The 26412-nt window shown below is 35.9% G+C and overlaps 1 protein-coding gene across 4 annotated transcripts in view; it reads right to left on the bottom strand.

Moving 5' to 3' along the window:
• Positions 1 to 26412, bottom strand: part of LOC123560075 (FYVE and coiled-coil domain-containing protein 1-like) — a 47030-nt gene that overhangs the window by 13534 nt on the left and 7084 nt on the right. For 3 of the 4 annotated variants that reach the window (XM_053552331.1, XM_045352333.2, XM_045352334.2), the window contains exons 5-15: positions 24917 to 25023; positions 24170 to 24313; positions 23137 to 23221; positions 21761 to 22020; positions 20954 to 21310; positions 19201 to 19333; positions 13256 to 18208; positions 12321 to 12455; positions 9345 to 9416; positions 8019 to 8066; positions 7092 to 7210 (exon numbers count right to left, since the gene is read on the bottom strand). In XM_053552331.1, coding sequence (XP_053408306.1) covers positions 7092 to 7210; positions 8019 to 8066; positions 9345 to 9416; positions 12321 to 12455; positions 13256 to 18208; positions 19201 to 19333; positions 20954 to 21310; positions 21761 to 22020; positions 23137 to 23221; positions 24170 to 24313; positions 24917 to 25023 — 6413 coding nt within the window. The remainder of the gene's footprint in view (positions 1 to 7091; positions 7211 to 8018; positions 8067 to 9344; positions 9417 to 12320; positions 12456 to 13255; positions 18209 to 19200; positions 19334 to 20953; positions 21311 to 21760; positions 22021 to 23136; positions 23222 to 24169; positions 24314 to 24916; positions 25024 to 26412) is intronic. The other variant, XM_053552332.1, reaches the window with a different exon arrangement.

Raw genomic sequence — 26412 nt, 5'->3', positions numbered from 1 at the left:
AGCAAATATTGCTCAAGGATTCGAGCTGGAAAATCTGCGAGCAGATGGGGCTGACGAACAGGCAGATGATCCACAAAGGGATGAAGTTGATGAACAGAGGGGCAACAGGCGGGGCACCCCGCCTGCTGCGAACGCCGAGCAACCCAGACAGGGCCGGAAACGAGGGCAAGATGAGCTGGAGCCGGATGACGTCACGGAACATCTGCTGCTGCAGAACGATGCGGGTAGGTACCAATTTATTGATTTTGAACAGTTGATGCAGGAATCCCGAATTATAGATAGGCCTACAGTTGGGGCTACCAGTAGTAATAGTAACGTTGCAGGTAATATTAACCCTCCAAGATGTGGCATTATGCACAGGGAAAATGCAAATATTTTAAACCTTCCGGTGGGTTCTATCAATGAGACCGGTATAAATACAAACTTCCCGTCTGTCCATCTCGCAGACGACGATATGGCAGCGCACGTGCCAGTGTCCTTGAAGCAGAAAATTTGTAAAGGGGAATATGTAAATCTATCTTTATTATTAAAGGGTGCAGTTGAACTCACAGAGTACTGTAACGGCACGGTATTCAAACCGAACGCGGACGGGTGCATAGAAATAATGAGCTCTGGTGGCATTGTATGCAACTCCGTCCTACACTGAGAAATACAGTGAACCCTTTCAGGTTTACTTGTAACGACTTTAATAGTGGAAACTGCACTTGGCCCAACTGTAGGTTCTCGCATGTATGTACTAGGTGTTCGGGGCCACACCCGGAAGTAAGATGCGTAAGATCAGGGGCTGCAACTCCGGTTCGAATGCAACTTCCACAGACTCAAAATACATTTCGCGGGAGACCCTTCAGTAGACGCGGCCAGTTTAGAGGCCCAAGAAGAAATTAACACCAATGCCACAAAAATAAGCGATACATTACGGGGCACCCCGCCAGTACCGCTTCCCTTACAGAAGCAAGCCTCTGTGGCGTACATGCTGCGTATTTGCTGTGTATATGCCGCGAACACAGTAGTACGCCAGAGGAGTACATTTTACATACACCGCATGCCGCGTACATGCCGTGTACTATTTCGACGAGTACACAGCATGTACGCAGGAGGTCACTAGTACACTTCAAGTACGCAGCACAGACTCTGAAAATTTAAGGAGTACACTGCATGTACGCAGGAGGGACTTGTACAAGAAAATAGTACACTGCATGTACACCGCAGATACTTTGAAATTTGTGCAGTACACTTCATATACGCGGGAAAGACTTGTACAATTTCTTTTGGCATTTATACTTAGGTTTTTTTTTATAAGTTAAAGTCTGAAGTAAACTTCATATACGCAGGAGGGACTTCATGCAGGAAGGATTTGTACATTTTTTTTTTTTTGGAAGCAAGAACTTGATTTCCGAGTAACTTTTATCTTAATAGCATAGAATAGTTCAGATTACCGGTATTCTGAACAATAAAAATTTGCCAAACTATTTGCAATGTTCATTTGTGAAGCTTACATCTTAGTGATTTCTGAGCTGCACCTTGCATGCAGTGTAAAAATATATTCTTTTTCGTTTTGAATTAATCCTGGAGCTTTCTAACTTGGATAATTGAAAAGCCTTATTTGAACTTCGTTGCATTACATTTTGTAATACATGAAATAATTACCAAGATAATGCCTCAACAGCGCCCGAATGAGAAGAATTAATAGCTCTCACTTTTATTTGAATACTCTTAAGCAAAACACCATTCTATCATGTTTTATAAAGGCTTTAATGCTCATTATGTTAACTCATTAAGGCCTCACGCACACATCGTCTATAATAAATCATAACACTTATATTTAGTTGCATTAAAGTTGTTTCCCCTTGATGCAGTTACGCCATTTTCTTCAAATGTTTACCAAATTACATGCTACAAAAACTGATTTATTTCATTGAAAAGTGGATGGAGAAAAGCATACTAATTTATTTGATAACATCAATCTACATTATTTTGGTAAGGGTAAATACTTATTGATGCATGTCACTTATCTTTTTTCTGTTTTTTCTGTCCAAATGATCAGCATTTGCATACGAAAGTTGGTGGGGTAAGGAATTTACATTATCACAGCAGTTTCGCCACAAGAGTAAACAGCATGTATGCAGCAGGAGTACACAGCATGTACGCCGCAGGACTCGGGCCAGGAGTACACAGCATGTACGCCGCAGGAGTACACAGCATGTACACCGCAGGAGTACACAGCATGTACGCCGCAGGGGTAGTACACCGCAGGCTCATTTGCATGTGAAAAGTGTATGTGCCGCGTACATGCTGCGTACTATTTCTCACATACTAAATTCCTCCAGCGTACATCCTGTGTACTATGTAGTCCACAGCATGTACGCAGCAAGTAGTACGCGGCAGAGCTCATTTGCATGTCAAAAGTGTACTACAAACGTACTATCGGTGTATGTGCGGTGTATATCCTGCGTACTATTGATTTCAGTACACATCATGTACGCATCATATACGCTGTATGTACACAGCAAGAGTACGCAGCAGGCCTTTTTCTTCTGTAAGGGTTATCAGTTCAAATGTCTATAGTTTAGCCAAAACCCCAATAAAAATTCCAGTTTTAAAACAATATCTATGGTTATATGACAAAAAAGAGGCCGAATTTCTGCTAAACGGTTTTACAAATGGCTTTCCTATTCAGTATACAGGTCCAAGGTTACCAAGAAACGCAAACAATTTACGCTCAACTGCGCTGAACCCAGAATTGATACAATCTAAAATAAAGAAAGAAATCGAAGCAGGAAGAGTAGGCGGTCCATTTCCTGAACGGCCATTTCCAAATCTAATAGTTTCTCCCATTGACCTTGTGCCCAAGAAAATTCCGGGGGAATACAGGATGATACACCACCTGCCGTATCCTCAAGGTCAATCCGTGAATGATTTTATCGACCCGGAAGTATGTACAGTCCAATACACTATAGCTTCCATGAAGCGGTCAGACTGGTCCAAAAACTAGGTCAAAACTGTAAACTGTTTAAAGCGGATATTCGAAACGCATACAGGCTTATACCTATCCAACCTTCAGATTTTGAATTACTTGGTTTCTGTTTTGATGAAAACTACTATTTTGATAAAGCATTACCTTTTGGTGCATCAATTAGTTGTATAACATTTGAAAGATTCGCAAGGTTTTTAGAATTTTGTGTAAAACAAAAGCTCAAATCCGGGGGCCTAATTCATTATTTAGACGATTTTTTGGGGGGTGAAAAAACGTTAGACAGGTGCACCCAGGCATTAAACATTTTTGAGAACATTATGTCAGATTTAGGTGTCCCACTGGCGGAGGAAAAGACCGAAGGACCCACAGAAGTACTAGTTTTCCTTGGTTTGGAGTTAGACTCAATTAACATGCAGGTAAGGATACCCTTACCAAAAATTCAAGAGGTTATACAAAAAATAAAGGAAATGCTCCCCCACAAAAAAACAACCCTAAAATGGATGCAGTCCCTCATTGGGTCACTGAACTTTTGCTGCCGCGCAATTCCTATGGCTAGGCCATTCTCACGCCACTTAATTGATTCTGTATGCGGTTTAACCCAATCCCATCAACATTTAAGACTCAAAAACATGGTCAAGTTAGATTTGAACATGTGGCTTACCTTCTTGGGTGATTTCAACGGGATTTCAGTATTTCATGATAAGTTCTGGGTCTCAAACACTGATATACAGCTATATTCAGACAGTGCAGGTGGTGAGGGCCTCGGATTCGGCATTTACTTTCAGGGTCACTGGTGCCTAGCAAAATGGCCTCTTAACTGGCATAAAACGGGTATTACTGCGGACATTACAACGTTAGAACTTTTTCCAATATTGGTAGCGTTGTTTACATGGGGCTCGGATTTGAGAAATAAAAAACTGAAATTCAAATGCGATAACATGGCAGTTGTACATATTCTCAATAAATTATCATCGAAATCAGAAAGGGTTATGCGCTTAGTCAGGTTAATTACTCTACAATGCTTGAAAATGAACATTTGGTTAAAAGCAGAACATGTTCAAGGTTGTCATAACAACATATGTGACTCCTTGTCCCATTTTAACTTACAGAGATTCAGAGAGCTGGCGCCAGAGGCGGACCCCGAACCTTGTCAGGTACCCGAATTCCTGTGGCACGTCTTCAGCACAGAGCTAGACAGCTCCTTAATACAGCGATCACATCAAATACTTTAACAACATATCATACGGCATTAAACGCGTTCGAAACATTTAGGTCTGATTATAACCTACCTAAATCTTGGCCAATACCTGTATCACAGATTGTGCTATTTTTAACAAATTGTTTCGAGAAAGGTCTCTCACCAAAGTCTATCACAACATATTTGGCAGGCATCAACTATTTTCATAAATTACAAGGATATTCGGATCTTACTCATGTATTTATAATAAAAAAACTTATCGAAGGTTGCCACAGAAATACAAAAACCCGTGACAAGCGTGCTCCATTAAGAAAACACGTACTTGAAGCAGTATGTAACGCATTGCCCTCCGTTTGTTATGATATCTACGAAACTAAGCTGTTTACATCATTATTCACTCTAGCATACTTTGGTCTTTTTCGGGTCAGCGAATTAGTAGCGAATCGCGCTCATCAGCGGAGTAATGCACTGCTACGGGACGATGTTTGCCTAACTCAAAACGATAGTTATATCTTCATCAAACTTAGGCGCTATAAAACAAACCAACAAGGAAACCCCGTTTTATTTAAAATACCAAAGCAAAATGATGCTATACATATATGTCCAGTTCGTAAACTGCTTGAATTTTTACAAGTACGGTCGGAAAGCCAATATGCTCTTTTCTGTCAGAATGGAACGGCAGTCACGAGATCGCAATTTACGCATGTCTTGACAAAAGCTATATACATGGCAGGCTATAGTACACTAAATCTAAGGTCACACAGTTTTAGGATTGGCAGAGTGACTGACCTCGCAATCTTAGGTCTCCTGTCTGAGGTTATTATGAAAATGGGCAGATGGTCATCCGATTGTTACAAATTATACATACGCAATATTCCTGTTTAGATTTTACTTGGTTCAATGCATTGCCCTCGCTCCCTTTATGTTTAATTGGTCCAATTAGCTACTTGTATTCATATAATATCACCTCGATTCAAGTTAAAATACATTAAAATCTTACATTTTAGACGTATGGGTTTTAGGGGATTCTATTCCCTACTGGACCGGTGTCCGTGCCAAGATAACCGGAAAACCCAACCTGAGACTTCAGAATGTACAGATAGGCTGGTGGGGTGTGCAAGGACTGGGTTGGCAAGGATTCAGACATCAGGTGGAAGCCCAAGTTCTCCTGTGCCTGCCACCAAAAATGATAACAGTAAGCCTAGGTGGGAATGATTTAACTAGCATTAAAACCCCCGGAATAGGAGAAATTATCCAAACAGAGGTTTCCTATCTAAGGGATGCTCTTCTGAATACAGTGATTGTCTGGATGGATATCCTTCAACGGCGTGTATGGAATGGGGCAAGGGATGGGCATAAAACTTTAGAACAAAAAAGAAAGCGTCTAAATCGTTTGGGCCGTAGAATTGTACTTGAGTCCGGAAATGGTGATGTCATAATGCCTGACATCGACAGTGAAACCAACTTCTACCGCAGTGACGGTGTACATTTAAATGATGTCGGATTGGAGTTCTACCTCGATTACATTAAAGATGTCATTTCTAAACACTGTTCAACTTAATTAAAAACAGAAGTAACATCTGATTAACGTTTCTCGTTTTTTTCTTTTCGGATACATGTATACCAACCAAACACCTAGGTCTCTATTATATATTTATAAAAGGCTTGCCAGAATTTTGGGGGATAAATTGAAATACAATTTATTGTGGCCGAAAATTCTGTCGGCTCGGGAGGTGATCGGACGTACTTTAACTATCATAAACTTAATGGTAAATATTTACATGCACTTTTAACATTTTTATTATTTAAAAACTTGAAGTCCGGTTTCGGTAAAAGTTCGGGCACCCGAGCAGAATGGAAACTGGAACTCGGGGCAATAGAAATTGTTCGGATCAGTGGCAAGTGTCGTCTGTTGCGGTTAACGGATTGTCTGCATATAGATTCCAGCTTTCAAATAAGTCGGGTGTAATCGCATAGGTATTGTCCTAGTACTGAGGTAATACCTACATAGCCTTGCTCTTGTCTTTCTTGCCTTGCGTCCGTCGTAGTCTCGCTTAGATACCTTTTCCGACTGAAAAATGGATTTGCTTAGCGTTAACCAATGTAAATTTTGCCTTGCGTCCGTTGTAGCCTTTACATAGACGGCGGTGTGTGCTATATCTTGCCTTGATAAATTTTGCTTATACGGGTATTCCATATTAAACAGGTGCGTCTGGTCTCCTTCCGGTCGACTGAAAAATCTTACTTTCTGAGTGGCCACAACATGCCATTTCTTTAGTGATAATAAGTCAGAATATGCTTAAAGTTTACTGAAAGTTCTGGTATGACTCTCGTGTACTTATTGCATACTTATTATTGTTACATCAGAAATGAGATAGTGATCAATGTTCTATAACTTTCTTTGCAGGGCACCCTGCGATTTTAGGAAATAAATGGTTATTTCAAAACGTTTGTTTTAGTTCTATATTTCGAATGATAAAATAAACCTTTTACAATTTGCTGCCGGCTTATATTACCCAATCTTTAGTAGTTAAAACATAAATACTTTTCAGCTATTTTTCAAGCATATAAATAAAAAGTTTCTGACTGACAGGAAAAAAACTTTTAGGCTATTTTTTTATCCGTTACACCAAGACTGAAATGTCTAGAGCTGAACTATGGGGGAGCCTCACAGAAAATATAAAACCCTGCATACACTATACACAGTGGCCTAATGTTTTAGGCACTGGCATTCACAATTGAATGTCAAATGTTCAGATCCCACTGGGATCAGTTCTGATGTGACTGGTTGATAAGCCTACGGCTAGTTCAAGAATGGTTACAGGGTAGAAAATATCTGGTAAACTGCACAATTATACATAACTTTGAGATGTATGTAAACAAGCCAAAACAATTATACAAACTGAAAAGAAATATTACTTGATAAGTTTGACCAGTTTCTTCTTCAATTCATTAACATCCTCTTTGAGTTGGTTGATCTCCTCATCTTTCTGCTGTAACAGTTCTTCTGTTTTCTCTTTTTGATCATTATAGGTGCTCTGAAAACAGTGAACAAACAATGGGACATGATGCTACAAAATTTTAGGATATAAAGGGTGAAAGACTAAGGTTCCATTTTATTTAGGTATTTGTTATAAGCAAGGGTCCAAAGTTTGGTGACCAGTCTCAAAATTCCAGTATCTGACTGGTTGTTTCCAAGCACATATTTGAAACTGGCAAATGACAAGGCTGAATTCCGAGACTGGTCTCAAAACTCAAGTTTTGTAACCTTAGGCTGAGTGTATAATATTATAATTCCGAGTTTGGAAACCAGTCTCAAAATTTCAGTATCTGATTGGTTGTTTTCTAAGCACAAATTTAAAACTGACCAATGACAAGGCTGCATTCTAACATTGGTCTCAAAAAGCAGTTTTGTATGCTCTGACCCAGGGTTAAATGTCAGCTGAATTTGGGCACTAGCAGGTTGTTTCTTAGAATGAATTTAAAAATAACCAATACTAGTTAGGCTGCATTATGAAATATATCTTCGAGCTTTGCTTTATAACCTTGAAGATTTTTTTTTTTAAACATTTAAAGCATTTGACTGAGAAATTTTCAGCTCAGTTTTGAAACTGGCCAATAGAAACACTTCCTTCTGAGACTACACAGAAATATGTTATAAATTTGCCAAATAAAAGGCACTTAAATACTATAGTCCTTTTAAAAGTTTATTTTCATGGCAAAATGAAATAACAGAAATGAAGATGTAAGATGTGCTACAATCTTACTCAGTATAAATACTTTCAATCTCTGCAAGGCTCAAACATGAAGCAGTATGAACCAAGATTTTTTTTCAACAAGATTTACCTTAACAGTTAAGGAGGAGTCCATTTCTTGCCTCAACTGACTCTGTAGCTGAAAAAAATCGATCGGTCCAAACATTAAAGTTCAAAGTAAAGAGAACCAAAAACAGCAAGATCATATGAATAAAGGTTGCCAAACAGATTATTTAAATGTATTTTGTAACAGGAATTTCAGGAATATTTACAAATGCATAAGAAGCAACAGAAACTTTTGGTTAGAGTACATTACATACTGTGAAATCATTAATATTCATGGTGGTATAATTTGTGTGGATTTCATGGCTGCGTCAATCCAAAAAGTAAGATCCACACAAATATGGAAATTTCCGTTCTTTATTTTGATAAATGGAAATCCACAAATTCATATCCCAATAAAGTAGTCACTTTAGGGAAAACCACAAAATTATATACCCACAAAATTAAACGATTTTACAGTATTGCATATTTTACTATAGGACAGCATAACATATCATAACTGTAATTTTAAGGTATTAGATCACTAATAGAGAACCTCCTTTTTGAACAGTATTCAATTCTTGCCATAAACCTACTTTTACTGCAATTCTTAATTTCTTAGGGGGGCGTAGGTTCAAGCCCTACTGGGACCAAATTTTTTCCCCCTTATTTTCCTTTTTTTCTAGTAAGTTTTTACTTCTTTCAAGACTTATTATTGATTTCTTGTACAAAAATGGAAAAAAAATGAATCTTATAAGCGATTTTTCGGTGTTCAAAGTGAATTTACTACTTAAACAGAAGAGATAGACTTACACATCCTTAAAAACATTGAGTTACACGTAGTGAAAGTTCTCTATTTTGCTTTCACTGTTAGATTATATATTGTGGAAGAAGTTTAGGTAGGTTTTACATCTGCCCTTAAGTTATTTTTAAATGGAATAAGCAAAATTCAAAACAGAAACACAGCACTCGACCTTATTTTTTCAATGTTGAAGTATGAATTCTTTCTCATTAAATCCGTTTTCTTAAGGCACCATAGAAAAATGATATTGACATTTTTATTTTGTGTTTTATAATTGTTTTTCAATAGTCTGATGTTTCTTTTATTAAAATTAATGGTAAAATGAGTTCTCTGCAAACGTTTTGGATAATGGCGATCACTTTGAAATTTGTCTCTACTCGAGTCTGAGGAGATACCATAAATTATACAAACTTTATTAAAAATGGCACGGTAAAAGTTGTTTAAAAATTGCAAAATAGTGCAAAACATGGTTATCTTTCAGAATATACCAAGTAAAGGCCATTTTGTAAACATTACTATTAGTGATCTAATACCTTAAAGTATAAAATGGAAAACTGTTCTGTTTATGCATACATTGTCCAACTGTTCAGCCAGAGTAGAGTTTTCCACATCTTTGTTGTTGATTTCAGCATGGAGACCTTCAATCTAGGTGAAGAAAAAGAAATGTTTGCTTTTGTCTGGTTTGGGTTTAGTGCTGTTTTTCTACAGTATTTCAGTGATGAAATTGGAGGCAGTAAACTTAACCAGTTTTCCTTGATTCTGTACCAGCAAGTAACTGCCAACTTCCCCGAATCAATCAGAGGTGGAGGGCAAATAATTTCAGACATTTTGTCTTTAATCAATATGACAAAGAACATTCACCTCACCCAGGGATCGAGCTCAAGACCCTGTGATCTACAGATCTGGGCTCTCCCTACTGAGCTAAGCGGGCTGACAAGAAAAAAAATTGCATTGTAACACATGCATGAGACAATGTATATATGGTATATATAAGGAAACTGACAGGATTAAGGAAAAACCTTTGTATCTACAATACACCTTCAAACAAATACAAGAACATTACCAGCGTTAGAATTAGAGTGCTAAATACATGTATATAAAATGTTAAGAACTTCAGGCTGTCTAGCATACCCTGACAAAAAATTAGGGCTAATTTTAGGGCAATTTGTACAAAAAAATAGGGCTAAAATTAGGAATTTGGTACAATTTTAAGGAAATTTTAGGGCTAAATTTAGGAATTTTCAAATTAAAATATGGACTTTAAAGACCATGTAATGTGCTTACCGTTATGTGATTGGCATAAAAGTAACTCACAAATAGTGCTTTATTTACAGAAAAGATGTCTACCACTGGTAAACTGCTTTGAACTGTTCTAAAGTGTTTTTTTCTGACTTAGAAGAATTTTTAAACAACATTTAAAACATTTTCTTTTTTTGATCATTGCAAAAAAGTTAAAAAATTAGGAATTTTTGTGAAAAAATAGGGCTTTTTTAGGAATTTCCTTTGATTTTTTTTAAAAAATAGGAATTTTAGCCGAATTGAAAAAAAATAGGAAAAAGTAGGAATTTTAGGGACGCTAGACAGCCTGGAACTTTCAACTTTATTACCCTTTGTCGGGGGATTGTAACATGTTAAGTATGCAAGCAAAGGAAAATTTTGTAGAGTAATAAACAGAAATAAAAGCATTGTTCTTCACTCTCTTTTTTTTCCCCCATAAAACTAGTATACAAAGTACACAAATGGGAAATAAGAGTAAACTAGAAAATGCTTTTGTGAAAAAGCGCATGTCTCCCCCAATGCAAAGTCCTATAGGCAAGAAGTCAATAGGGGTCAGGAGCAAAAGTCAAAGAGACACTGATGGTTGGCTGCAATAGGGATCATCTACTTGGCATGTCCAGTCATCCTGCTAAATTTCAACACTCTTGGCCTAGTGGTTCTCAAGTCACTGTTCAGGCTCCTGTGACCTTGACCTTTAATCAAGTGACCTCAAAATAAATAGGGGTCATCTACTCTGCATGTCCAATCATCCTATTAAGTTTCAACATTGTAGGTCAAGTGGTTCTCAAGTTATTTCCAAAAACTGATATTACATGAACAGGCCACTGTGACCTTGACCTTTAAAAGACTGACCCCAAAATCAATAGGGGTCATCTACTCTGCATGTTCAATCATCCTATGAAGTTTCAACACTCTGGGTCAAGTGGTTCTCAATTTATTGATCGGAACTGGTTATCAATGTTCAGGCCTCTGTGACCTTGACCTTTAACGGAGTGACCCCAAAAACAATAGGGGTCATTTACTCTGCATGAACAATCATTCTATGAAGTTTCAACATTCTGGGTCGAGAGGTTCTCAAGTTACTGATTGGAAATGGTTTTCCATGTTCAGGCCCCTGTGGCCTTGACCTTTAACAGAGTGACCCTAAAAGCGTTAGGGGTCATCTGCTCTGCATGACCAATCATCCTATGAAGTTTCATTATTCTGGGTCATGTGGTTCTCAGTTACTGACCGGAAATGGTTTTCAATGTTCAGGCCCCTGTGACCTTGACCTTTCACAGAGTGACTCCAAAATCGTTAGGGGTCATCTACTCTGCATGACCAATCATCCTATTAAGTTTCAACATTCTGGGTCAAGTGGTTCTCAAGTTACTGACCGGAAATGGTTTTCAATGTTCAGGCCCCTGTGACCTTGACCTTTAATGGAGTGACCCCAAAATCGATAGGGGTCATCTACTTTGCATGTACAATCATCCTATGAAGTTTCAACATTCTGGGTCAAGTGGTTCTCTAGTTATTGATCGGAAATGGTTTTCCATGTTCAGGCCCCTGTGACCTTGACCTTTGATAGATTGACCCCAAAATCAATAGGGGTCATCTACTCTTCATGACCAATCATCCTATGAACTTTCAACATTCTGGGTCAAGTGGTTCTCTAGTTCTTGATCGGAAATGGTTTTCAATGTTCAGGCCCCTGTGACCTTGACCTTTGACGGAGTGACCCCAGAATCAATAGGGGTCATCTACTCTTCATGACCAATCATCCTATGAAGTTTCAACATTCTGGGTCAAGTGGTTCTCTAGTTATTGATCGGAAATGGTTTTCAATGTTCAGGCCCCTGTGACCTTGACCTTTAACGGAGTGACCCCAAAAACAATAGGGGTCGTCTACTCCAGCAGCCCTACAACCCTATGAAGTTTGAAGGTTCTAGGTCAAATGGTTCTCCAGTTATTGCTCGGAAATGAAGTGTGACGTACGGACGGACTGACGGACAGGGCAAAAACAATATGTCTCCTGGGGGAGACATAATAATCTCTTGCAGCATTCAGTAATAGTTTATGAAACGATCTTTACTCAGAAAATTAAGCAAAATTTTCACTATTTTCATCATGACACAGAAATTCAGTTCTTCTTTCGATCTTTCTTTTTATTCAAATCTGACATATTATAAGGTAAGAATATTTTTAAAAATTGCTAAAATAAAAGAATTGAGGCTTCATGCAGTAGTATATGTTATACGGAAGAGAGAAAACAAATATATAGTTTCGTACTTTAAGTTCCTGCTCTCTGTATTTCTGTGCCACTTCACGTAACTCAACCATTTCACACTGTAATTGATCTATAATTGTTTCCTGTTCCATCAACTTTTCCTTCATTTCATTAAATTCCTTCTCTTCTGACCCAGACTGAAATATCAACACAAATGTGTAAAACCATACAAACAAAACGCTCCTTGAAACCACATGAGCATTTACAGTATCCGACATTTTCTGTGAAATTAATCTGGCCTAAACTTTGTATCAAAATAGTAACACCTGAATTAGTAATCAGCATTCAACAAACTGGAGACTATCAGGGCTGATTGTTTTAACAAAATGGCCATTACTGCCCAGATTGATCACTTAAATCTCACAAATCAGACAGGTAACAGTTTTGGTAGAGAGTCATTTGAGAAACATTTCTGCAAATTACTTTGAAAACAGGCCTACAGATGAAGAGAATATTTCTAAAGCTTTCTAAATACTGTTACATTATTTAATTTCGTGGGCACAACATTTTGTGGTTTTGCCCATAACGGCTACTTTGTGGGAATATGAAGTTGTAGATTTCGAGCTTTTAAGATAAAATGAATAGGTATTTTATGGGTTCTTTGCAATTTACATTTTTGGATTAACAAACCATAAAATCCATAATATTTAGTCCCCCACAAATACTAATGATTCCACAGCAGCTCTAAAACCAATTGCATTTTACTACTTCTGGTTTAGTTCTTAACAGCTCAAATATTGCCACTGCCAGTTCAGGAAACCATTCAATTAACAAAAAATTAACTTGCAGTAAGTGCTACCAAAATATCCACAAATGTATCAAATAAAGCCTAGAACAGAATCTTAGGTTCATTCATGTTTAACATAAGTTGTAAAAATGATTGGATGGCTTTTCCTGCAGATATTATTTTACATCTGCATGACATCTCCATACATACCTTTTGACTCTGTTCAGCTTCTAACTGGTTAGAACTAAGCTGAAACTCCAGGGCTGCTATTTCTTGTCTCAGTGAATCTACTTCTGCCTCACTGTCATGAGCCTTCTTTTCATTTTCTCTCTCCAAATTTTCCAATTTACTCTCCTTTTCTTTAAACATCTCTTCCATTTTTTTCAGATTTTCACCCTCCTGATCTGCATTTGATTTGATGTTTTCGTTTTCCTCCTGAAGCATAGAACACTGCTCCTCAAATTGCTTGTTTTTATCAGAAAGTTCTTTTAACTGGGTCATGTAACTAGCTTCTGTTTCAAGCTGTCTTTGTTGCTCTTCTTTCAACAAGTCATTTTCTTTACTTAACTCTTGCACTTTAATGGTCAGTTCATTTACATTTTCTTTCAGTTCAGATACTTTTTTCTCGTTTTCATCCTTTGATATTTCAAAACTCTCAAGCTGTTCTGTCAAACTAAGTTTTTCGGCACTGCATTGATCTATAATCGCAGTCTTGTTGTCAATTAGAGCATCTTTTTCTTTTAACTGGTCTTTTAATTGACTTAATTCAGTAATAAGTGATTCCTTTTCAATTTTAATATTTTCCATTTTTTCACTGGTTGTTTCTAGTGTGGTCTGTGAGCTTTTCAAAAATTCTTCCTTTTCTTCAATATTTCTTTTCAGCAGTTCCACTTCATCTGAAGCCTGCTGCAGTTTCTGCTCAATTTCTGCTTTCTCTTGTTGCAAGTTCAGTAACGCTGCATCAGTTTCTGACTCAAGTGAATCTTTAATGGTCTCTAACTCTTCAATCTTTGCTTCTCTTTCCTTTAACTGTTGTCCTAAATCATCCATAACTGACTGTAACTGGTCATTCAAACACTCAACTTTCTGTTCCAACTCCTCATTCTTTGCATCACTTTCATGAAGACTTTTCTCAAGACACAACTTCTCCTCATGTGACCTTTCCAATTCTGATGATGTATTATTCAACTGTTCTTTGATGACCTGTAAATCTGTCACTGCATCTTCTAAGTTTTTCACTAGTTCATTTTTCTTCGTTTCAAGTTCTGTTGTGGCTTGTCTCAAGTCAGTTTCACATGTTTCTCTGTCTTTTTCTATTTGTGTAATCTTTACATTAAGTTCTTGTATTTCTTTTTCAAACTCTGAACATTTTGATTCATTAGATTCTTTTACATGTTTTAGTTCTTGAATTTCTTTCTTAAGTTTTTCTTCAGACTGTTTCAGGTCACATTCGCTCATTTCAAGACTCTCAATTTTTCTTGATAGGCTCTTTGCCTCTTCAACTGCTAGTTCCTTTGCTTCAGAAAGACTTGATCCTATTTCTTTCAATTTGTCTATTTCATTCTCAAGTTTTGAAGTATCATTATTCCCCTGTTGCTTTATTTCATTTATCTCTTTTCTAAGTTCTGCAATCATATCTGAATCACATGATGACTTATTTTGTAAACTATCTTTCTCTTGTTGTTGGCTTTTCAAATCTAACACCAGCTGTTGTTTATCAGCTTCAAGTTCTTTAACAGTGTCTTTCAGGTCTTTATACTTCTGTTCAAACTCGCATATATTTTCAGATTTTTCATTCAACTTCACTTCAGATTCAGAAAGTAACTCTTTAGCATCTGCAAGTTCCTTCTTCAATTTTGCTTCATGCTCTTCTAATGTGAATATGCTGTCTTTCAATTCCTCAATTGTATTTTCATTAGAAAGTATAGTTTCTTTCAAATTACTAATTTCAGAACATTTGCTTTCAAGTTCTGTTTCATGTATTTTCTGTTTTTCTTCACTCATTTTACAGTTTTCATCTAAATCATTTATTTTTGCCACAGTAACTTTGTGCTCTTCTTGTAAGCTTGTGATTTCTATGTTCATTTCTTTTATTCTCTCATGTAAAGACTCTGTTTCGGATTTTTTCTTTTCAACTTCATCAGAACTATCTTCTAACTGCACTTGTAACTGATCTTTTACTGATACCATTTCAGTTAACTGATTTTCCAAATCAGACAGTTTTGCTTCATTATCAGAACATCGACTTCTAAAGGTGGTCAATTCTTCTGCTAAAGTTTCCTTTTCAATTACAAGTGAGTCTTTATCTTCCACTATTTCTTGAAGCCTTTTTTCAGATGCTTTCAGCTGTTCGTTGACTTGCTCAAATTTCGAGAGCAACTCATCTCTACAAGCTGTCATTTCAGTTAATTTTGATCTGACAACTTCTTCTGTTTCTTTGAGATCATTGAACGTTTGTTGTAACAGATCATACTCTTGGACCAGACAGGCATTTTCCGACTGAAAATCATCAAACCTGGCTTGAAGCTCATTCATTTCCACACATTTCAAAGACAAATTACCCTGAATGCTTTCCTTTTCTAGCTCACTTTTCTGAATATGTTCTTCTAGCTTTTTAATGGCATCAACATTGTTCGATTCCTTTTCCTGTAAAACTAAAACATCATCTGAAATTTTCTGAAAATTTCTTTCAATTTCTACTTTCTCAGCTTCTAATGTGTCAAGTGAGGCATTCTTTCCTTCAATGTTTTTCACCATTTCACTCATTTCATTATCCTTGGCTTTGATTTGTGTTTGTAAAGCATTCAATTCATTTTGCAACAACTTTTCTTTATCTTGCAATTCAATTTTCTCCTTTGATTCTGCACTAACCTTTTCTTCCAACAATTTGTTGTCACTTTCTAATTCACTTTGTTTGCTCCTTAGTGAATCTATTTCATTTTTCTTATTCATATCACTTTCTTCCAACAGTACTATTTGCCCTGAAAGGTCCTTTTTCTCTTTTTCTAAATTGCCAATAGTAATTCTCTGTTCATCTAATTCTTTAGTGTCATCTTGAATTTCCCTTTCTAAAGAATCAACATTTTCTTCCAGCTCATATTTATCTTTAGATAATACATCAAAATCTAGCTGAAGCTTTTGATATTGTTCTTTTTCCAGTTTCAACTGTTCATCTTTTTCAGAACTTTTCAATAGTATCTCCTCCTTTTGTTTCTGAATCTGATCTAGCTCTAACCGGAGTTCTTCAATCTGCTTTTTATTTATTTTTGATTCCTCTTCTAGCATATTAACTTTCTCTTCTAAACTATCTTTTTCTTTAACAGCTTCATCAAAATCCTTCTGCATTTGTTCTATAACATTTGATAATCCTGTCCTTTTTTGCTCTATATCAAATATTTTTTGTTCCAACTGCCTATTTTCCTTACTTGTGTTCGATTCCTTCAAATTTAATTCTTTCAATGATAGTTCCAAATTACCCTTTTCAGAAAATCCATTTTCAATTTCTTGTTGTAAATTACTTATTTCCAATGTTTTCTCTTCAAGTTTTTCAGAAATATTCTGAATATTTCTCTTCAAGCTTTCATTTTCTACCTTCATATCTCCCATTAAAACTCTTAATTCTTCTACTTCCTTCTCCTTCCCTTTAAACCCTTTCTTTAGGTATTCCATATCACTTTGCACTTTGTCAAGACTTTGTTCTAATTCCATTTTGTCTCTACATAATTTACTGTTTTCCACTGTTAATGACTTCTCAACCTCAGTAAGATCCGTTATCCTATCATCTTTTGCAGTTAAATTATTTTCAAGTGTTTTCAATCTATCAGACCATTCAGATTCTGTTTTTGCTGCTGTTTCATAAAACTGTTTTGTTCTCTCAATTTCCTCTTGGCCTCTTTGGTTTTTTTCTTGCAACATCATGACCTCACTTTGTTTTTCATAAAACTGATCTTGTAATGACTTAATTTCAGACTTAAGTTCTTTGTTTTCACTTTCTAACTGACTATTTTCTTTATCTTTTACATCATTATCTTTTTCTGAAGATACAAGGGCCAATGATTTAGAATTTAGCTCTTTCTCTACATTTTCAAGTTTTGAAGCTAATTTATTCTCATTTTCATGCAATTTTGTTATTGTAGACTCAAGATTTTCTAGCTTTTCTTTTAACGTTATCTCCTCTCTTTCATGAATGACATTCAAGTTCTTGTAAGATTCCAATTCTCTAATTAAAGTATCTTTTTCATTTCCAAGTTCGGCTTGTTTGTGATAGGCTTCGGATTTCAGTCTTTCAGTTTCGCTATTCAGTATTTCATATTTTTGCTTCTCTTCATTAATTTTCTCTTCTAATTTGTCTTTTTGTCTTTCATAATCATTTAATTTCTCATTACATGACTTTAATTCCATTGAAAGTAAATCTTTCTCTGATCTTAAGTCATCAAATTTATGTTTTAATGACTCATTATGCTCAACCTGTTTCTTAACTTCAATTCCCAGGCTCTCTATCTCTTTTTCTTTGTCACTGAATCTTGCAGTTTGTAATTCATCTTGTTTTTCCATACTTCTTATGGTTAGTTCCCATTCTTTTTCCTTTTGTAGAAGTTTTTCAATTCTCGTATCCTTCTCTTTAATATCTTGTTCCAATGGTTTGACCTTTTCTAAACTTTCTTGTGCATTTTTAACTGCAACTCCTGTCATTTCATTTGCTCTGTTTAGCTCTTCTTTACACTTCTCTATATCTTTCTTCAGAAGAAGCAAATCTTGATCTTTTAAGTCCAACTCTTTAGAAATATGACCTTTCTCTTGCTCAAGGGAAGTCAAAGAGGCTCTCAGTTCTAATATTTCTTTTTCTTTTGTAATAATTTCTTCTTTTGCTTGTTTCAGATTGTCACTATCATTTTCAGTTACTCCCTGCAAGTCTGCAATTTTCTTTTTCAAATTCTCCTCATTTTCACTTAACTTAGCAAAGGAATGTTCCAGATTTAAGATCTTTTCTTTACTTATTGAAGCATCTTGCTGCAGTTCTGAATTTTTAGCTGTCAAGCTTTGATACTGCTCATTTAAAGTTTGCTTTTCATTAGAAACTGTGTCAATTTTGTCTTGCAGGCCTGTGACAAAGTATGAGACATCTTTCAAAGTAAGAGATGATGTAGCGTCGAGGTCAGGGATCTGAAATTACATCAGGAGTGATATTAACAGACATTTATCAAAGTAAAGAAATAACAACAAATGGAATATTTTAGACAAACAAATCAGGGACTGTTTTATGACAATAACCAGACTCTGTTTCCACTCTCCACACAGAACATAATGCTAGCTTCATCAAAGCTGTTTAGTCATCAAAAGGGCATAATATTGTTAAAATGTATGAAGCCCAGCTCAGTGCATAAAAGTTGCAAAATGTAAGTCAAGTGTTAGGTAGCATGGCTAAAATCTAAACCTGCCCTGTGAAGTCATCTCATGATGCCAGAGATTTGTGTGCAGTCTGAAAGCATTTGGTCCAGTAATTTCTAACCTTTTGATCCAGGCATGAAAGTCAAGTCGACAAAGGGGCAAAAGCAATTGCTTAAACTGTCCAGCTAGAAATGAAGGTACAAATAATGATGCATATTTCTTTCTTTTTTTTAACCCTTACCCTGCAAATTTCTATAATGGACTTGTCCATCTTTCAATTTGGACAGTACCATTAACTATTCAAAGGGATGCTTTCCAAAAATATACTGAGTGAATGGCGAACAGAGCAGATCTTTATCAGACAGCACGGATGTGCAGGCTGATCATGATCTACACTGGTCGCAAAGGCAGAATCAATCGTGTCCAGCATGATAAGGGTTAATAAAATATTTTTTACATCTCCACTACTTCAATCATTGAAACAAATTTTATGTACTTGTCAGGTCATTCTTAAAAAAAAACTGAAACAATTCAAATAATAGGAGTTTTTGTAATATATTACAGACTCTAAAACTCAAGTATTTTGAGAATCATCAGAAGAAATATTAAAGTACTTTAAAAATAGCTTCTTATTTATGAAATCTGACTTTTTCTTAGACAAAATTGCTCACATTTTGGAATTCTATGTGTGACATACGAAATTTTAGTTTAAGAATTGGTCAAACTAGATGATGACTTTTCATACAAAAATAAAGATATAATACAACCTCTGTAAATGAGCTGCCTTCCTTCAGTTTCTTAAGCCACTGATACCCAGTGGTCAGAGCAGACACTTTCTTCTCTAAACTGACCACCAACGTTGACTGCTCCTTCAACTCTGTTTGTACCTCACTCAAGCTTCTGAAAACCAAGCAAAACTGAAACATTAATTAAATGTAATCCATGTGTTTGTGCTTCTTTATGCTGATTTTGATGGCTTATAAGTTTACTATCTATATACATGCTGTGTGCAGTTGTACAATATCTCTATACATCATTCAAACTTCCGTAAAACAATTAGAACTAAAGACCTACAATCCGCTAAAACATAGTCCATGTTTCGGTTTTGGTGTGTTGAAAGTTTTATCTTTCTTTTCATGGCATGAAAGTCAAATTGTATGTATACAAGTTATCATAGCAATAGAAAGCATCAAACATTTCAGAAATGTATTATGATTGAAATATCTAAGAATTTGATAACTATTCTTACTGCTGTTATCGAATACATAGCAACTTAACAGACTGGTGTTATCAACACTTTGTAACTTAACAGGCTGTTGTTATCAAACATTAAGTAACTTAACAGTATGCTGTTATCAAACACTAAGTAAGTTAACAGACTGTTGTTATCAAACACTTAGTAACTTAACAGTATGTTGTTATCAAACACTTAATAACTTAACAGACTGTTGTTATCAAATACTTTGTAACTTAACAGACTGTTGTTATCAAAACTTTGTAACTTAACAGTATGCTGTTATCAAACACTTAGTAAGTTAACAGACTGTTGTTATCAAACACTTAGTAACTTATCAGACTGCTGTTATCAAACACTTAGTAACTTAACAGACTGTTGTTATCAAACACTTAGTAAGTTAACAGACTGCTGTTATCAAACACTTAGTAAGTTAACAGACTGTTGTTATCAAACACTTAGTAAGTAAACAGACTGTTGTTATCAAACACTTTGTAACTTAACAGTATGCTGTTATCAAACACCTAGTAAGTTAACAAGTTATCAAACACTTTGTAACTTAACAGACTGCTGTTATCAAACACTTAGTAACTTAACAGTATGCTGTTATCAAACACTTTGTAACTTAACAGACTGCTGTTATCAAACACCTTGTAACTTAACAGACTGCTGTTTTCGAACATTTAGTAACTTAAAAGATTGCTGTTTTCGAACACTTAGTAACTTAACAGAATGATGTTATTAAACACTTAGTAACTTAACAGAATGCTGTTATCAAACACTTAGTAACTTAAGAGACTGCTGTTATCGAACACTTAGTAACTTAACAGAATGCTGTTATCAAACACTTAGTAACTTAACAGATTGCTGTTATTGAACACTTAATAACTTAACAGAATGCTGTTATCAAACACTTAGTAACTTAAGAGACTGCTGTTATCGAACACTTAGTAACTTAAGAGACTGCTGTTATCGAACACTTAGTAACTTAACAGAATGCTGTTATCAAACATTTAGTAACTTAACAGACTGCTGTTATTGAACACTTAGTAACTTACCAGAATGCTGTTATCGAACACTTAGTAACTTAAGAGACTGCTGTTATCAAACATTTAGTAACATAACAGAATGCTGTTATCGAACACTTGGTATTTTAAAAGACTACAGTTATAGAACACATGGTAACTTAACAGCCTTCTATTGCAGACCCAAAGAATGCTTGGTGGCTTAACAGACTGCTGTTACATAATAAAAATTCAACTGTTAAACCAATTGATCAAACAAACCTTTGTCCAGAGACTTCGCTCTCCTCAACTGCCTTCAATTTCTGCAACAACTCAACTTTCTCTGCTTGTACTTCACATGTCCTTCTTTCTATCTCAACTTTCTCCTGTTTCATCTGTTTTTCAAGTTCCGTTACCTTCCCTTTCAATTCTTCCACAGCCTTCTGCATGTTGTCACGTTCCGCTGAAGTAATCTGCAGATTCTCTTGAGACAGTTCCAGATCCTCTTCAATCTGGGTAATCTTCTCGAGAAGTCTCTCATTTTCTGTTCTCAATTCTGTGATTTTTGTTTCGAAAGCAGACTCCTGTGTCTTACCATCTCTGTCTTTGAATTCCGTCTCCACACACAGTTTATCATACCTGCAATAGAGTAATATAATTATGTACATGTATAGTAATGATACTTATATTTTGTGTTTAAAAAAAAACAAAATTGATAATCATTTAAGAGAAAGTGACAGTTGAGAAGATAGTTATAAATAGAGAATACAGTTATTTACTACTGATATGGATGAACATATCTATCATTTCTAAAAGATTTCTGTCAGTAAAGAAAATGTTAAAATGTTTACACTGTAATGCTCAACTTTCATGTTTTCCTAAATAATTAGAACACATTTAGCCAACATGTTTGTTTTATTAAAATTCTAACAGGGCGCTTAATTACAAATTGGAAATAGATCGTAATTTTAGTAATATTCATTTTAACCTAAGTAAGTCAACTTTAACCTCTTGACACAAAAAACAGCAAAATATAGTCATAAAAACCCTAAAACAATATGCTACCTATAAAGATTAAAAAATACACACTTTTTTTCTAGTTCTCTGTAAGTGGCTTGTAATTCCTTATGTTCTGCCTGCAACTCTCGTAACTGGTTTTCCAGCATGTTTACCTCCCCTTTTGACTCAGCGACCGTCTGCTGAAATATGTGTTTTTGTTGCTCTAGCGCTTCCATTTTATCCTCGAGATCTGAGCGTACATTTTCCGAAATAGCTAATTCCTGTGCCAGCTGGTCCATACCAGATGTGTCAACAGGTGTGGAGGAGAACTGCCCCTTTACAGGTGTGTCCTAAAAGTGAGAATGGATAAATTGTGTGATCTCTCACAACAATGTCTCACAAGGGCAAAATTTCTCCACTTAGGTTAAGGCTTTGCTGGCTTCTGATGAAAAAGCTTTTGTTCTACTTATAAAAATAGACCCCAGAGTACCAACTGCACTCTATATGACAAGCTAGATACATACTATCATTTAATTAAAACCATGCAAAGAGCTGCTTGCAAAACACATATGCCCCCATAATTATGGTATATTAGAACCGGGTGTGTGTAATTTTTCATCTATTAGTAAAATACCGGTATGCTGTAATTTTTACCTAATGGTCCCTAGAACAGTAGGGGTAATCAATGACAAAACCTTTGACGACTACAGGCTAACTCTTACCCTGCTAAATTCCTACAATGAACTTGTCCATCTTTCAATTTGGACAGAACCATTAACAGTTAAAAGGGGTGTTTCCCAAAATATACTGACTGAATAGCAAACAGTGCAGATCATGATCAGACTGCACGGATATGCAGACTGATCATGATCTACACTGGTCACAAAGGCAGAATCAGTCGTGTCCAGCATAATAAGGGCTAAAGTGTTCTCCACTTACTGAGGTGACTGACTTCTGACCCCCAAAATTAATAGGGGTTGTCTTCTGATTATATGCGATCATCTTATGAAGTCTGACTACAGTAGGTCAAACATTCCTTTAGTTATTGATAAGAAACCAAATTGTCTACCAACCAATAAACATACCATTAAATAAGCAATCGGAATAGGGGTGGGGGTGCACAATAACCAAGACAAACATATACCTTCTGCATGTATCTTCCCTACAATATAACGTTTTTGTTGGGTTTAACGTCGCTCCGACACAATTATAAGTCATATGATAACTTTCCAACTTTGATGGTGGAGTAAAACCAAAGGTGTTCCTCTGTGCATTATTTCATTATGGGTGGGCACCCAGGTAGAACCAACGACCTTCTGTTAGTCAGCTGGATGGCTTCCTCACATGAAGAATTCAACGCCCTGAGTAAGGCTTGAACCCACATCTGTGAGGGGCAAGTGATTCGAAGTCATCGACCTTAACAACTGGGCTACAGAGGCCCTTATATAATATCACGTACAACCTACTTGATTAATACTGTTAAGACTGGATATACTCATGGTTCTAGCTCTCTCCGACAGTGACCAGGTATGTTGTCCTTCCATACCCTTCCTGTATAATCATAAAACAATATGTAAATCATGTCTATAGACTCATGCCATTTTAAACTGAGAAAAGCACTGGAATATGTTAGTTTTTGACAATAACTTTATTTAATGAGTTTCGGGCTGTATTTATTTAATAGGTGTTGTAAATTAGACTAGTTCTATTAGTTTTCTTGTAGGAATTGCTTACAAGGTGCTTCCCTCTTGCTGAATTTGAAATCTGACCCCTAAAATTGTGTCTTATATATTATTATACATTTACAAAGACAGTAACTATGATAAGCTTAGCTTATACCAAACAAAAAAATTCAATTGGATTAATCTAAAAACTTTATATAGTTTGTAAAGTTTTTGCTTGTTTCAAAACAAACTGTTACTGTGAAATCATTAATATTCGTGGGGGACTAATTTTCATGGATTTCGTGGTTGAGTCAATCCACGAAATTTAATCCCAATGAACAAGTAAAATTCCCATTCATTTTATGTTCAAAAGTTGAAATCCACAAATTTGTATCCCACGAAATTGCCGTTTTGACCAAAACCACGAAATTTCATGTCCACGAAATTAAACAATTTTACAGTATTTTAACATATATCAAGGGACAAGCTACTTAAAATTCCTTCTTTCTGTTTGATATCTTCTAAAAAAACCAATGACACTTACAAAATATCTTTTCACCTTATTCTTCAAAATTTAAAAATATGAAAACAAGAGGAGCAAGCTGCTTCTTGACTGCTTGCCTCAGCTAAATGATTCTTAATTGAACAATGAACAAAATTAAAAATGAAGGAGATTTTATCAGTTGAAACAGCAGAGACTCTTTACAAAAATATCTTCTTTTCATATGGATACATGGCATAATTCTAAAGTCTGACTTTGCTACCATAATTTTCTAAAAGATCAGAATTTTTTCTGTATCACTAAGGGTGTAAATGCTCACTAAATTTAACTCACCTTGCAAAAGATGGCCAAGAATTGTCAAGGTCGTAACCTCTAGGCGCAAGGTCAAACATGATATCATTAAGGTCATAGAGTGCACTGATAATCATGCTACTTTTGTCATGCTGCAGCCAGATAGACTTGGGATGGTACCAACCACTGAAAGAAATGGTTACAAAATAAACATTTCAAAATTAATTCTTTTGATATAATCTAAGACCTCTCGTACACTTTTTAACCCAAATTTTTTGGACACCAGTTCTGTTTGTATATATACAGTTTTAAGTATGGATGATATAGTGTTTTATAAGTTGTCACTGTAACTTCTAACAGGTGACAGTGGGTTTCAAATCCAAGAGACAGTAAAACTTGACAAAAGTCTCCATATTCCATTCTTAGCCATTTTTACATATTTAGTATAGTTTATACTATCTAAGCTCATTGTGATGAAAGCTTCAAGCATATTTAAACCACTCTTGTGTCAGCTTCCTGGAAAAACCATTACTGGTGTCATACGATAAGGTGTGGTCATGACCCCGGTGGGGTTTGAACCCATGACACCTTAATGACTAGGCTACCACTCCAGAAGGCAGTCAAACAGTATGGGTAGTTTACATATATTTACATATATATGTTGTACCGTTTTTTTTCGTATTCATTCAAATTTAATTTTGTGGATTGACTCAACTATGAAATCCACGAAAAGCAGTCCCTATGAATATAAATGATTTCCCACTATATCTAGTGACAACTAAAGCTTACCTTGTGGCTTTGCCATTTGTACAACATGCTTGCAAGCTGTCAGCTAATCGATGATGCATCAGACAGAAACGCAAGAATGAACGACCTTTACCTAATGATGTTTTGCACTGAAAATATGATGATGAAATATATTCAACTTGAATATAAAACTCTTTTCTTCCTTACAAATTTTGATATGAAATAACAAAGCACAAAAATGCCCTTTTATGTTTACAGTCAAGTCATGAAAATAAAAAAAACAAGAGGGCCATGAAGGCCCTGTCTCACTCAATTGACCTAGGAATCATCAAGATTAACATTCTGACCAAATTTCATTAAGATAGGGTCATAAATGTGGCCTCTAAGAGTGTTATCTAGCTTTTTCTTTGATTTGACCTGGTGACCTAGTTTTTGACCCTACATGATCCAGATTCAAACTGGACCTTGAGATCATCAAGATTAAAATTCTGACCGAGTTTCATGAAGATACAGTCATAAATGTGGCCTCTACAGTGTTAACAAGCTTTTCCTTTGATTTGACCAGGTGACCTAGTTTTTGACACCAGATGACCCAATATCAAGGTCATCCAAGATTTTTTTGAGGGTAACATCCTGACCAAGGATCATAAAGATTGGGCCAAAATTGTGACCTCTAGAGTGTTAACTAGCTTTTCCTCTGATTTGACCCGGTGACCTAGTTTTTGACCCCATAAGACCCAGATTCGAACTTGACCTAAAGATCATCAAGACTAACATTCTGACTAAGTTTCATGAAGGTAAAGTCTTAAATGTGGCCTCTACAGTGTTAACAAGCTTTTCCTTTGATTTGACCTAGTGACCTAGTTTTTGACCCCATCTGACCCTGATTTCAACTTACCTATATATCATCAAGATTAACATCCTGACCAAATTTCATGAAGATACAGTCATAAATGCAGCCTCTATAGTGTTAACAAGCTTTTCCTTTGGTTTGACCTGGTGACCTAGTTTTTGACCCCAGATGACCCAATATCAAAGATTTTAGTGAGGGTAACATTCTGACCAAGTTTCATTAAGATTGGGCCAAGATTGTGACCTCTAGAGTATTAACAAGCTTTTCCTTTGATTTGACCTGGTGACCTAGTTTTTGACCCCAGATGACCCAATATCAAAATCGTCCAAGACTTTATTGAGGGTAACATTCTGATGAAGTTTCATGAAGACTAGGCCAAAATTGTGACCTCTAGAGTGTTAACAAGCTTTTCCTTTGATTTGACCTGGTGACCTAGTTTTTGACCCCAGATGATCCAATATCATACTCGTCCAAGATTTTATTGAGGGTAACATTCTGACCAAGTTTCATTAAGATTGGGCAAAAATTGTGACCTCTAGAGTGTTAACAGTCAAATTGTTGACCACGACGGACGACGGAAACAGGGTGATCACAAAAGCTCACCTTGAGCACTTTGTGCTCAGGTGAGCTAATAACAGTTTATGTCAACTGTCATAAATATCAAATTCTTGTAACAGTTATTTAA

This window comes from Mercenaria mercenaria, chromosome 10 (genome assembly GCF_021730395.1).
Source record: "Mercenaria mercenaria strain notata chromosome 10, MADL_Memer_1, whole genome shotgun sequence".
Taxonomy (NCBI): Eukaryota; Metazoa; Mollusca; class Bivalvia; order Venerida; family Veneridae; genus Mercenaria; species Mercenaria mercenaria.
Note: the sequence above shows the minus strand (reverse complement) of the source record. Positions and strands in the feature narration are given on the sequence as shown.